The sequence below is a fragment of the Fistularia commersonii genome, chromosome 9 (assembly GCF_037954325.1).
Source record: "Fistularia commersonii isolate RoL2024-O1a breed Wild chromosome 9, RoL_Fcom_v1.0, whole genome shotgun sequence".
NCBI classification, from domain to species: Eukaryota; Metazoa; Chordata; class Actinopteri; order Syngnathiformes; family Fistulariidae; genus Fistularia; species Fistularia commersonii.
The window spans coordinates 4732369-4747143 of record NC_141292.1 but is presented as its reverse complement, the minus strand read 5'-3'; the positions used below and the strand labels follow the sequence as shown (position 1 = coordinate 4747143).

The 14775-nt window shown below is 43.9% G+C and overlaps 1 protein-coding gene across 3 annotated transcripts in view; it reads left to right on the top strand.

Moving 5' to 3' along the window:
• znf462 (zinc finger protein 462) overlaps window positions 1-14775 on the top strand; it is a 54988-nt gene that overhangs the window by 18619 nt on the left and 21594 nt on the right. For 2 of the 3 annotated variants that reach the window (XM_086152096.1, XM_086152098.1), the window contains exons 2-3: window positions 9005-9249; window positions 9347-14670. In XM_086152096.1, the coding sequence (XP_086008222.1) occupies window positions 9045-9249; window positions 9347-14670 (5529 nt within the window). In that variant the 5' untranslated portion in view covers window positions 9005-9044. Of the gene's footprint in view, window positions 1-2802; window positions 9250-9346; window positions 14671-14775 lie in introns of those variants that run through there. The other variant, XM_086152097.1, reaches the window with a different exon arrangement.

Sequence of the window (14775 nt, the reverse complement as noted above, 5' to 3'; positions counted from 1 at the left end):
AAAGTATCAGACACTATCCAGATAAAGAATCATTGGATGTTGTAGGCCCGTAGCCTAACAGATGAATAAGCAGTTAGTGAAACAGATGTCTCTGAAACACAATACATAGTTTGAAATTGAGGTAAAACACAACAAATAAAAGCGTAGCCAAGCTAAAAATCAACGTTGAGAAGTTAGTCTTTTTCGTTTAAAAATCTCGTGCTATAGAAAAGAGAGCACGGCAGTAAAGCTGTCGCTCATCCTGCCTTTCTCTGACACGCATGCATTTACGGAAGAACTGTTCATGCCCATCTGCAGAAGGACACGGCAATGCGGTCGGTCAAGGAAATACTCATTAAGCTGACGCTCATTCATATTAGGAAGATGCCTCGCAGCCCCAATCGACAAGAGACAAGCAGAAACAGGTCCACATAAAAAGTTAGATCAAGGGAGAAACACTTGAAGCTGTAAATCCGGCTATTCAAAAGGGGAACAACAGAAAACAATGTATCCCTCAACAAAACATAGTAACTGTGATGCAAAAAAAAAAAAAAAAATACAGCAGATGCTGAGCAGCTGAGTGAAAATTCAAAATATTTGGCTTCGACGGAAGGCAGCAACAAATATGTGTGTCAGCAGGCAGCGTTTATGTATGAGGGAGGTTCCCTGCAGGTTTGAGGATGCTTCTCTGAACATGGGAGTTGTTGTGGATTTCGTCAGAATTCAACATTGAGAAAGTACAGGCAGATTTTAAGGCCGAATCTTCGGGGAACCATCTCATTAGCCCCAGATTCATTGTAAATCATGTAAGAAAGACAAAAATATATCACAAGAGCCCCAAAGAACACACACTGGACACCTACAGCAGATGGTATGGCTTCCGCAGAGTTCCAGGCTCAACACCGTGGTGTCAAACTGGATCACATGAAACCGCAGGCGTTACTCGGCTGAAACCGCGCAGATGAAATTAAGTGAGTTCTTTGAGAGAGATTAAAAAAAAAAACAAAAAACAAAAACTTGAGCCATGTATCACTAAGAATTGGCTATATTTGAAATCAAAGGATGGTCACAACAAATATTTTCCTTCTCTTTTCATTCACGTAATTGATAAATATGAATTGGTTTTAAAATAAAAGTCCCCGTCTTTGGTGTGGCTTAACTGCGCATTATTAGATTTGGTCAATTCTTAAGAAACACTGACAAAAGCATGACTTTGTGACAGACAGGGTGACACTTTATCTGACTTCACAAACACCTGAACAACATAATTAAAGAGTACTGTCACAATTTTATGATGTTTATAGTGATGTTCTAACACGGGGATGAAAAACCGCAGTGAGGTCGTAGAAGCGTTTCTCCATAAAGGATTCAAAAGAAAGTAATTTGTTAAAGGTTTCATTGGATTACCATGTTTAGGGAACATTTATCGAACACAGTAATGATAAAAGCAATGATAATAACAATGATTATGATAATATCTGGTTATGTTGGCAGGTATTGCATGTATTGTAGTGTTTGTTAGCGTGGTAGCTTGTTTGTTGGCTTCTTTATCATCTGAATTGAGCTGCGAGATGTGTTTTACCTTGAATTTTGGCACAAGGGATAATAGCATCTTGTCCTATGTATTCATGAAGTTTTTAATAAAACAGTATTTTTTCCAGTCCCTCAATAGATACAATAAAACCTGCCCAAACTGTGCTTTCATTTCATAAACTCTGATCAGAAACGCAGAATAGTAATGATCTTTTTCATTGGTCTTTACTGTTGGACTGAAAGTCGTGTTTTTTTTTTTTTTTGTTTGTCGGGAGGAGGCGGTTGTCTTCTCACCACATCCAAAGTAGAAGTTCTATTGCCCTTTTCACTGAATTGAAGTTATCGCCACAGTATAGTGGTTAAAAACATCTTTTTCTGCTGCAGAGCTTGGACGCAAGTGAACGCGTGGAATTTTGGGCTCGATCATAGATGGTTTTGTCCGTTCACACAAATAGGTCCTAGTGGGAGTTTTCTGTGTCTTGATGTGGAGGGTAGAGCAGCAGGAGGACAGGCGTGACCACTAAACCTCAGAGTATGAATTGTTATATTTACAGCAACTTGACCTGAAGTACCTGAAACTTCTTCTCTGCACGCTACGATGGTTACTTTGTTACCTTGTTTTGCTTTGCTCGTACTTCTTGTAGGACAGGTCTTTTCGAGCGACATGATGAAGTCATCAACAAACTTTGGTCGTGAGTCCCATGGAGAAAGTTTTGGGAGGCGTCGCAGGTTTGGCATTACGGAGCTGCTTGTTTGAGAAGGATCTTTAATATCCGACTTACTCTGACATTTGCTTTCATACATGAAGCCTATCAAGTCGAAACCCAGATAATTCCGGGTCTGCGGCGAATGTGTGAGAGGGACTTGCGATAATGCCGATACTTGGTCCGGGAGTTATTGCCTTAAGAAATGGTATTGGACGCATGGGGACACCTTGTGCTTGTAATAAATTACAAAAAATCACAACAATAAGCTGAAACCTTGGAAAATTCAAGCCAATTTTATACCTTTCAGGTCCACTACTTTTGAAGAAAGTGCTGGATTTCAAGGTTAAATTTCCATTAATGTACTGAAAATACTTATTATTATGATCTGAAGCAACACGCTGTGTTTGAGTCAAAATGCGAAAAAAGGTTCTGAATCTCATAAACAATTTGTCGGAATTTTCATCCTTTATATTAGTTCCATGTTCCTGAAGCTTTGAGAAAGATCTCCTTGAGTTTAAACTTTTATTTTTAAATGGTTTGGAAGCCATTGTTGCGATTTCATATTGGACTGCATCGTGTTGTCAGTGCATTATTTGCGTATTTGTCAGGTCTGGTGTGCTGAGGTTTGCTTCCGTCAGAGGACGAGAGTTGCCATCTTGATCTTCTGGTCTCTATCTCAAGTTGTGCAAGAGGTCCTGTGAGGTTTTTTTTTTTTTTTTTTCGTTTCATATTTGGCTCCTCTTCAGACACGATGCGATGCATCTCCGCTGCCTTTCGTTCCTCTTAGTCGAGCTTAACTTGAAAAACCCAAAAGAGAGACTTCAATTGGAAGTTATCTAGCCACCTTTTGCACACTCCTGTTATTTATCACTGTGTTTTAACTTAAGTTCAGCTAAAATTATTGACGTTGACGTCTCATCCAAAACAGAAAAAAAAGATCCATTTCCATGGCTCGGGCTACCCGCAGTTAATACTCCTGAAGTTTTCCATCGTAAAAGCGGGGTGTCATTTTCGATCAATTGCTCGTTAATTGGTCAAGGCGATCCCCGCGCCAGACGACTTATCTGAAATCAGGATGCCTGCCATATAATAATGTAACTCATGTGGATTTTTTTTTGCCTCCCCAGCGGCATGAGATGGTAGCAGTAGCCAACAGTTAAGGACAAAACCTCTGTACTCCTAATCAGCTTAATGTTGGCTTATTCAAAGGCCCTCTTTCAGTCAGCACAGCTGCTGTCAGCCAGTTTGAGTAGAGGGTGTGACTGCTGGCAGAGCTCACCGATGCAGAGAGACCGGTTGGTGATTAACAAATGTCAGTAGACTTTGGAATCCAGGGAGCCGGGTCTGATGGCTTTGTTGCTCTCCACCAAAGGTCTACCAGGTGGCCCTGTCTTGATCTCTCACTGCCTCCTTTCTCCTCCCACCCTTCCCTTCCAGGCCTGCTATCCCCTTCTCCTTCCCTCTGCCCCTTCTTGTCTTCTCCTCAGGGCTGAGGGTTGCAGAGCTTTGAGATAAAGAAGTTCAGACATGCCTCACATTTTTAGACCCCCTTGTGGAACGTACTTGGCGGTTCCTGGAATATGCATTTTTTTTTTTTTTTTTTCCCCTCTTCGCTTTTCCTCCTCAGGTTCTCCACGAAGCATTGCTGCATGCCACTTACAGTGATCTATTCTGCCTTTGCCCGGAACAGGGATTCTTAAATTTCTCTGAAAATCTCCTGATGTGAAAGATAATGTCCCTGAGAAATGAGAGGACTTTGTGTAAGTCAGGCTGGCAAGAGTGAGAGATGTTTTCTGCTGAGCTGTGTGGGCAGAGAGCTTGTGTACATCTGGCAGATAGATTTCTGCCAGCAGTTCTCCAGTGACAGACTGCCTGCCTTTGAGGAAGAGGATCAGATCTGTGGGTCCATGTTGTGTGCTGACTGAACACCTAAGTGTACATAGTCAGCTCCTAAAATGGCTGCCCTTGAAGCTCAGCTCACAGGAGGATCTGCCTCTAAGAGCCCCGTCTGACAGGATGAAAGCAGTTACACAATCTCACCCATTAACTTGGTGTGGTGCTGGGACCGATGGGCTGAAAAGAGCCAACTCTTATGGCAGATGGTGGTTGTGTATGAGGCTTTCTTTTCTTCTCCCCGGGCATTCCTCTCCACTCCTTCTCCAAAAGGATTCTCTTGATATCCATGTCAAGGAACTTGGCATTAAGAGGCAACTTTGTTTAAAGCAGTAGCGAAATGCCAAGAGGGCAGGGTGGGGCCCCCGCGGTGAGGTTGAAACCTGACCCTGCACAACAATGGATCCCCTGGTTGCTCAGGGACATACTTGCAGTTTGGCCTGCTATCATGGAACTCTCCAGTGGCTGGCCGCTTTGGAAAGCAGGGCAGGATTCCCAAACGTCTCCGTCCGGATCTCACTTGGAAATACTGGGATTTAGATTCTTCATCAGGGGCTTGTACATTACGGCAGTACCGAAGCTACTTCTAAGGTCGTACTATTTCGTTTTACCTGACAGTGACTTTGGTCCCATTTTTTCACTTCCCCAATTGGTATCTGAACAGCTTTTATGCAAAGGGAAGTCATGGGCCTATGCACGTATTCAATAAAATATATGTGCAAGTGTTGTAGATCATATATTCTGTGTGTGGCTGAAGATTTGATTTGATAGAATACAACGATTTTAACAAGTAACATGCAGCACCTTGTATTTTAATGAATAGTTATAGTCATGCATTTGCTCCGTGGGCAATGTATTTACTTAAAACATGGCCAATCAAAAAATTATTTATTGGGGGGGGCGTCTTTTTTTTATAAAAAAAAGAAATCCTCACGCTTATGATTTGTAGAAATGAGAAATGTCCCTTTTTTTTTTCGAGGGGGAACAGACATTTCCAAAGCTCCATTAATAAATAATGACATCGGAAATGTCAGCGGACAATGCAGATAATTTTGTTGACCATTAAAATGAACACGGGCCATTCTCTCTCTTCCTCTCGCTCTCTCATCACTTTTCAACAGATACCCAATAGTTTACCCTTGGGTATATTTAGATCTTGAATACTTACTGATCACCGTTCACCAACACAACAAGCAGGTGCAGCAGTGGAAAACACTATTATAGGCAACAGCGCCCCTATAGGGTGTGTGTTTACGCTAAATAAACCAATTTTTCCACTGCGGTCTCTTCCATTTTTTTTTTTTCTTTGTCACTAATCGGTTTTGAGGAAATCTAGTCTTGGCCCTGTTGAATGGCATCACCTTTTTGTGGTCGAGTTAAATACAGTCACTGTCTTCGAGGGACAAGGATGCGCTAAAATCAACTTCACAATGAATTCAAATTCAATCCAAATTCAAAAAGGTGTATTTGTCCCCTGAGGGCAATTACTGTGATGCTATTATATGGCTATAACTCACTTAGTTTTGATGATTTTTTCAATATATTTACAAGAATCAAGCTCAGAGGTAGCAGAGTTCTTATATTTTTAGTCCCCGTGGACCTTGGAAAATGAAATTTTGATTGACCCGCCAATGAATCGAGAGGTTGATGAAATAAAGGCCCCCCTTAAATCTATTCTTAAATATAGTAGGAGCAAACCTGATCCGTAAGCACACTCCTCTATTTTGCTGAAATGCCACAGGATTTTCTGTCCAGGTTCCCTCAGCTTGTTCAATATATTCATCAAAACAGTTTTTGACTTCCTCCGTGGTTTTGGTAAACAACAAAAGCAGGCAGTGCAGTGCTGTGTCTGTACCTCGGAGTGGCCCGAGTCCTCTAGAGTGGCTCTTGATCTCCGTATCCATACGACTGTGCATGCCATGTGTATAATAATTTGTACATACATACATATATGCATAAAATACCTACTCCCACCGCCATAGCCTTTCAGGTTTTCTGGATAAGGCACCGGTTTCCGTGTTATTAATTTACTTTGATAGTGCAGTGTCTCAATAAATAAAACTGAAATTGTGCCGCCCTCGAAATACTGATTAAGTATCATAATAAGTGTCAATTTGCTGACAAGTGTTTGGCTGGGTGGCCTATTGTTGATGCAATTTCTTTGGATTTTTTTTTTTTTTAGCACAGATACACCTGACCAAGGCTTATTCGACTGGTCTGTTGTGTTTTTTTTTTTTTTTTTTGTTTTTTTTTTTTTATATATCTGAAGATATTATAAGACATGATCCTTAATTACAGCTGTAATTCAACACCGATATGACTCACGTTTGGCTTTGTGGGCAGACTAAAGCATTTTAAGTAAGTGAGATGTTGCCAAAATGAATATGATAAGAAAATGGAAATTAATGCTTAAAAGCATTGGATTTTCTCGGTATGTAAAGAAATACCGCGATCTTAAACAATCTATCACATAATGAACACGCAATGTTGGCATCGTTTTCGAGATTCTTGAAACAATACGTCGACCAATGGGGGAAAAAAAGCCATCACGAAAGAACTCGTGAAATGACGGCAACATCATCGGAGTCCATGTTCTTTCGAGCCAGAACTCCAGAGACGCCCAAAGACATAAAGCCTTTGTTTCTCTGTTGATTCATTCAATCTTATTTCAAAGCAGTTGATACAATCTGATGGAATATTTTGCTCTAAATACTGAGCCATGGAGCTGCTCTCCAGCTGTTGCTTATCCCAAGGTAATAAAAACGGGACAAATCGGCCCATAATCCCTCTTCAGTCCCTTCATTGTTCCTGGAATGATGCTATGGTAAAAAATGGGTATTCTGCGGAACATCAGCGTCGGCTAAAATCTTGCTTTTATGGTTCTATCAGTTATCTGGCGGCTCCGTTCTGTTAGAGGTTGAAAATAGTCTTGAGCTCTCCCTAAGCACCGCTGCCAGCCAAACCGTTGTCACTTACACTCCTCAGCCTCTTATAATAATTTAATTAATTTTTCATTGTAATACACTTATGGTTGCATTTCATACTGGCATTTTACAATGATCAGCCCCTTCTTAGCAACAATGTCATATCAAAGCAGTGTAATGACAGGGACGCCGAATCGAAATCTAACTGAGAAAGAGTTGCAGTGATATGTGAAATTCAAATTCAGAAAAATATACATGTATTACAATTCACGTGCTTTTATTCCGTTGCGAGGTCTTTCTTGTCTGCCGCTCTACTTTGTCATATATTTTCAAATATTTATTCATATGTGTTTAGGCCTGAAGCACGTTCCCAAATTGTCAGAGAAGTTAAGAATGTATCAGTTTGAAATGTTGCTGTTCCCTTTTTGGTGTTTTAAAAGACATATTTTAAAGAGTTTTGAACTACGATTACACCAACAGATGAAGTGCATTAGGTGTAAAATTTCTTTTGTTAAGGCACAAAATTGCATTGCGGGTCCTAAAGGTCACCCAATCTGCAGCCTAGACGACTTAAGAGTAAATATCTCTTTGTTAAACGCAGGTGAAATTCTAAAATATGCTCTTAAACAAGGATCGTGGGTCAGAGTGCAACAACAACCATAACATTAAAATCCCTACCATTTGTTCAGAGTTGTGCTCAGTTGTTTGTATCGTTCCCAACTTCATAAGCTCTAGATGAATGAATGTACAGGTATATCTGTGTTTGTGTGAATAAGCAAGCGGTGGTAAATAACATTTAGTGTTTAACAGACATTTGCAAAATAACTGATGACAAATCACATTTGGAAATGCATCGACTGCACGGACCGGAGGCCTTCTCATTAGATGGGCTACTGTGTAAAACACCAGAAAGCAGGTGGCAGCAACTTGATGACTGCGCCCCGAGTGCCATTAAAATCCTTGGACAAAAACATTTACTGGCTTAATTGATTAACAAATGAATCATTTTCTTTTACACTGCAGGGTTTTTTTTGCTTTAACTTGCGTTTGTTTTTGTTTTTTCGTTATCAAAGCCATTATAAGTTGCAAAAACACAGTCACTAAAATAGATTATACTGGGAAAATAAGTGACCAATGTAATACGATAATGGTAGCTTATGTCACATATATGTATTTATTTTTACATTTCCTGGTATAAAAATAACTGCGCACAGTAAATTGAATAAGGTCAGATCATCTAGCAAACATTGTGGTCAGTTATGAATTGGGATGACTGACGTTGGAGAAACAATAGATTGTGTGGGCTGAATAGCCTTAAAGACCAATTTCTCTGACTATTAATTACATATTGACTTACAGGAAGGCAAACTCTTCTATGCAATAATTACAAACCTGTGTGCCTTATTAAATAGTGTCATTAAGATGTGCTGGAGGCCACAAACATTGCTCTCTCCTTGTTTTGTGGTCTTGTTATTTTAATGAGGTAATAAACATAAGTGGTATGATCAAACAAATGTGTGTCCTTTTGGTTTTTCAAATGTCTGAACCCTCAAGTAGGTAGTTCAAATGTTTAATTGTTTATCGGAGTATTTGTGATATATTTCATTTAATTAACTTCAGGTTACATCAGTGCCACCCCTTCAAGGCACTTTCTTGGAAGTACATAATTAATTTGGAGGCATCCCATATTTTGCGGACCATTTCTTCGCTTATTTGTGGGGAACGCGTGCTATCCATCTTGCTTGTAATTACTCTTTGTTTTGATGAGGAAATCCCAGTGATAGTTAGCTTATAATGGTTGCAGGATGCGTGCGGCGCTGTGAATTCTGGAGAAAAGCGGAGGGTTGAAGCCACCCGCGATTAACATGTTCTGTAAATAGAGAGTAAAAGCCTCGGTAAATATTTGTTTTCTTCTTCGTCATACCAATAGGAACTCTCTTTTTTTTCTGCCGTGTTGTTTTTTTGCAGGTTTCCCTGATTTTCCAGGGAGCGCTTCCCTCTTTTAGTGATGGAGGTATTGCAGTGTGACGGCTGCGACTTCCGAGCTGAGTCATATGATGACTTGAAGACCCACATTCAGGAAGTGCACACTGTTTTCCTACAGCCTGCAGATGCAGATGAGTCTGAGTCGCTGAAAGATGAGGAGGAAGATGAGGATGAGGAACTTGAGGACAAGGATGACACAGATTATCCCCCCTCCAAGGCTGGAATGAGTATGCCACTTTTGAGATTCATATAGATTCTGTAGTGTGACGTAACACAATGCTATATTTTACAGCGCATGTCTCACACATCCTGTCTCTTATTTAGGTCCCAAGTCTGCCGACAGTTCCGACCCAACGCCACAAAAGCAAACAGCTGACACCCATCTGCTGTTTTACCAGTGCAAATTCTGTGTCCGTTACTTCAGGTCAAAGTCGTTCTTGAGAAATCACACCAAAAAGGTGCATAATGTCGTGGAGGACGGTTCGGTGGCGAGCGTCCCCTCGCTGACAGCCAAGCAGCCCAGCTACAGCGTGGTAATGCATAATGACAATTCAAAGGTATATTCATGTCAGTATTGCACATACAAGTCGCCACGAAGAGCAAGAATAATAAAACACCAAGTTATGTATCATAACAAAGTTCCCTCAGAGGGCGCTGGAGATCCTTCAGAACGTGTTGACTCCGGAGAGGACTCTGACTCAGCCAGTGAACTCATCAAGGGAACATTTGCCTGCAAATGGTGTGACTATCAGACCGACCAGAAGGACAGCTGGACTAATCATGTGAAGGAGGAACACAGCGATGAGGTCACGATAATTTCCTGCGCTGAGGAGCTGGAAGGGGTGGCAGGTGCGAGCTCACCCAAACCAGGTTCTCCTTCCTCGCCCCAAAGCCCGACTAGATCAAAGACCAGTTTGACCGATGATTGTGTAAGCGACGAGCAAGTAGGAAAAACACCAGACAACGCAATGGAGGAATCGACCGAGGATATCTCGTCTTTTCAGTTTGCACACATTGGCGACGTCGCCCCCAACAGCATAGACTCCTCAATTTTGTCCAAGAAGTTCGCTTCGTCCGATGTCTCCAACAGCGGCATCGAGATAGATGCCAATTTGCTCAACGAAGACGATTCAAGAAGCAGCGTGGACGATGATGACGAAGATTTGGGCGATCTGGACGATGCCAACTACACCGGAACCCTGTCGGCAGACGCGAAGCAGCTTTTATCTGACGAGGATCATAAACTACTAGAGACTAAAGGAATACCGTTCAGAAAGTACATGAACCGATTTCAGTGCCCCTTTTGTTCCTTCCTCACAATGCACAGGCGGAGCATCTCACGCCACATTGAAAACATTCATCTTTCTGGAAAAACCACAGTGTATAAATGCGATGAATGTCCATTTATTTGCACCAGCTCGCTTAAACTAGGCACACACAAGCAGAGCCATAGCTCCTCGGATATGGAGACCATGGACCTAACGAGCGATAGCCCAGAACCTCAGAACGACGGCGGGGCGGAGCCAGTGAACGGGGGAGGCGTGAGTTCCAAAGTCAACGGGAAAAAGGTAACCAGCACATCAAACGACCAGCAGAATCCTCACCGTTGCACACTCTGCAGCTTCTCTACCACCACTCTTAAAGGTCTGAGGGTTCACCAGCAGCACAAGCATTCCTACTGTGATGACCTAGATCCCGCTCTCTTTGAGAGCCATCTGACTGACCAACTGGATGCTGAAGTGGACACAGCTCCGATCTTCCTACAAAAAACCCAGACATCCATCTTGGGACTCACCACCAAAAAGCCCTTGGTCGCAGGGAAAAGAGCCAGGAAGTCCATTAATGACTTGCCTTTGGATTTGTCCTCCGTCAAAAAGAGGACTAGAATTGATGAAATTGCGATAAACCTTCAAAGTAAGATAAGCCAAAGCCAACAGGACATGATCATCAATCTGGACGATATGGACGATGACGATTTAGCTGAAAATGACAACGGCGTTGAAAAGTTGGGCAGGAATCACATCAGAAAAACTGCCATTTTCGCCTACAACACACCTTATGCAAAGGCATCATTTATGTCTCATGTCGGAGGTAGAATAGGGAAAAGGAAAAGCCACCCCAAATCTAAACCCAGACCTATCCCCATATCTTTTACGCTCTCCGATGACAGCGAGAACACCTCGGCCGACCTATTGGACAGCAGGGATGTTTCCCATGACAACATTGAGTTTTCCGAGGATCCCGGAATAACACGTTTCTATTGTAAACATTGCGATTACCACAACAAGTCGGCTCGTAGTGTCAGCACTCATTACCAGCGGATGCACCCGTACATTAAGTTCAGCTTTAAGTACATCCTGGACCCCGAGGACCACAGTGCAGTCTTCCGTTGCTTAGAGTGCTTCATCGAATACACAAATTACAATGATCTACACCAACACTACATGGATCACCACCCCGAAGCGAGCAATGTGCTTAACTTCAACCAGCCAAACCTAGTGTACATGTGTCGTTTTTGCTCGTACACAAGCCCCAATGTTAGGAGCCTGATGCCCCACTACCAAAGAATGCACCCCACGGTAAAAATTAACAACGCCATGATATTCTCCAGCTACGTGGTGGAACAGTCGCACAAGACCAGCGAATCCCAAACTCTGAGGGAAATATTAAACTCTGGCCCAAAAAGTTTTAATTCGGCGACATCGACCCCCCGCTCGTCCTCAAGCCCCACACTGACCATGGTCTCCAAGACTCCCGAACTCGGCGCTGAGGTCGATCCCCTCAAAGAAACCATGGGAAGCAGCATAGTTGTCTATGACTGCGACGTGTGCTCCTTTTCCAGCGCCAACATGCACTCAGTGTTGGTCCACTACCAGAAGAAACACCCAGAGCAAAAGGCATCCTATTTCCGCATACAGAAAACAATGAAGCTCATCTCGGTCGATCAGTCACAAGCAGTCGCTAACTCTTCATTCAGCTTCAGCATGGCCTCACCGCGAAAACAGTCAGCCTCGTCGCTCTATGGAACAGACGACGAAATGTACTACTGTAAACATTGCGTGTACAGCAACAAGTCTGTCGTCGGCGTGTTGGTCCATTACCAAAAGAGGCATCCGGAGGTAAAAGTGACAGCAAAGTACATAAAGCACGGTGCACCCACTCCTGGATTGATGAAGCTAATGGACGAGCTGCAGATCGCGACTCCGAAACAGTTTTTGACTCAGTTTCAAAACAACGGTCACGACGGCTGCAACAACTCGAGCTCGAAATTGGGAAGGGCGGAGAAATGTGAGGACGAGCTGTTCTTTTGTCAGCACTGTGATTATGGCAACCGGACTGTAAAAGGGGTGCTTATTCATTATCAGAAAAAGCACAGGGAGACCAAGGCCAACGCTGATCTCGTACGTCGTCACACCGCGGTCGTCCGGAGTCAACGCGAGCGCGCACAAATGGTACAGTCCAGCAGCGTCTCCTCAGCCATGACCCCGGCTGCCACGGATTCTGAAGGCGCCGGGCCCTTGCGTTCTCTCAAGTGTAGACACTGTTCCCATACATCCCCCTATGTCTATGCTCTAAAGAAGCATCTGAAGAAAGACCACCCAACTGTGAAAGCCACAGCGATGACGATTTTACACTGGGCTTACCAAGATGGCATTCTGGAGGCCGGCTACCACTGCGAGTGGTGCATTTACTCCCACGCTGAACCCCAAGGCCTGCTTCTTCATTACCAAAGACGCCATCCCGAGCACAATGTCGATTACACATACATGGCCAGCAAGTTATGGGCCGGGCCAGAGACACACGAACAAGGGGGGAGTATCGAAGCTAAACACTACAAATGTAGGGACTGTGCCTTCGAGGCCTGTACGATATTCGACATAACTAGCCACTACCAGGCAGTCCACCCTTGGGCCATTAAAGGGGATGAATCTGTGCTCTTGGATATAATTAAGGGTAAGCATTCCGCCGAAAGCCTCCACCAGCAGCTCTCCAAAGAACAAGCATCTTTCAACTGCCTTTCTCTCGAAGATGATGGTGCGCTGATCATTGGCACCCAACCTCATGAAAATAATCCCCTCCCTCCCCACCCACGTCTTTCCATATCTAATAACGCCTATCAGTGTACCGTGTGTTTGTCGGAGTACAACAGCCTCCATGGTCTCCTCACCCACTACGGAAAAAAGCATCCCGGAATGAAAGTAAAAGCTGCAGATTTTGCACAGGAGGCAGACATCAACCCCAGTTCTGTATATAAATGTCGTCACTGTCCATACGTCAATTCGCGCATCCACGGCGTCCTAACTCACTACCAGAAGAGACACCCACTGGTGAAAGTCACTGCGGAGGACTTTGCGAACGACATAGAGCAAATTGGCGATATAAATGATGTCGATGACAAGTGCAAAACTCAAAGGCAGGGCTACGGCGCATACAGATGCAAATTGTGCCCGTATTCACACGGGACATTAGAGAAACTCAAAATTCATTACGAAAAATATCACAATCAATCGGTCTCCGATATGTTCGCTCCCTCGTTTACACATTTTTCCCTCAATAAAGAAGCGACAGAAGCAATAGCTGAATGCAGCGCCAGTAATCTATCAAGCGCCGTAAAAGTCCAGGAGGTCAGTGACTTGGACTTCGCCCTTTCCCAGTTACCCATCACTAAGACGGAGAAACACGCCGTATTCAAGTGTCAGCTCTGCAAATACTTCTGCTCCACGAGGAAAGGTATCGCTCGCCACTATCGTATCAAGCACAACAACGTCCGCGCTCAGCCGGAGGGCAAAAACAATGTCTTCAAGTGCGCTCTCTGCTCGTACACCAACCCCATACGCAAAGGTCTGGCTGCGCACTATCAGAAGCGCCATGACATCGATGCCTATTACACCCATTGCTTGGCCGCTTCCAAGACCATTAGTGACAAACCTTGTAAAGTGATTGCTTCCCCTCCATCGGCAGCAGAAAATCCCGAAATGAGCGAGGACTTGCGTTTGGCTGTGGAGAGACGAAGGTGTTCTCTGTGCACCTTCCAGGCCTTCAGCAGGAAGAGCATTGTGTCACACTACATTAAACGCCACCCGGGTGTCTTTCCTAAGAAGCAGCATTCCAGCAAACTCGGTCGCTACTTTACCGTTATCTATGCCAAAGAACCAGAGAAGCCCGATATCGGCGAATTCTTAGAGGAAGACAGAGAAGAGCCGGGGGTCCACCCTGAACCCGAGCCCGAGCTGGAGCGGGAACAGGACCAGGAGCGGGAACCGGAGCAGGAGCAAGAGCACGAGCAGGAGCGGGAACCGGAGCAGGAGCAGGAGCAGGATACGGACTCTGAATGGCTGCCATTCAAGTGTTTAAAATGCTTCCGGTTGTCTTTTAGCACAGGCGAGCTGCTCTCTATGCACTACAACCACCACCACAGCGACGAATTCAAGAGGGACTTTGTAGTATCGCCGGATCTTGGGGACGAGGATTCTGAGTTGTACCAGTGTTCTCATTGTGAACTGAAGTTCCTGTCTCTCCCTGTTCTGGCCACACATCTATTAAGCCACAACGATGAGTTTCAGAAGAGAGCCACGAGGCCCGAGCGAAGGAGACAGCTTCTCGGCAAACACAAAGGCGCTGAACCACCCGGGTTCAAATCCGAGAAGGTGAGTGGTGACGCAAACCTATCGGTTTTGCGGAGTCACGAGCAAACACCGGCCATGCGATAGGCAAATGTGAAAATCTATTAACGCATGACCTCACCGTCACAT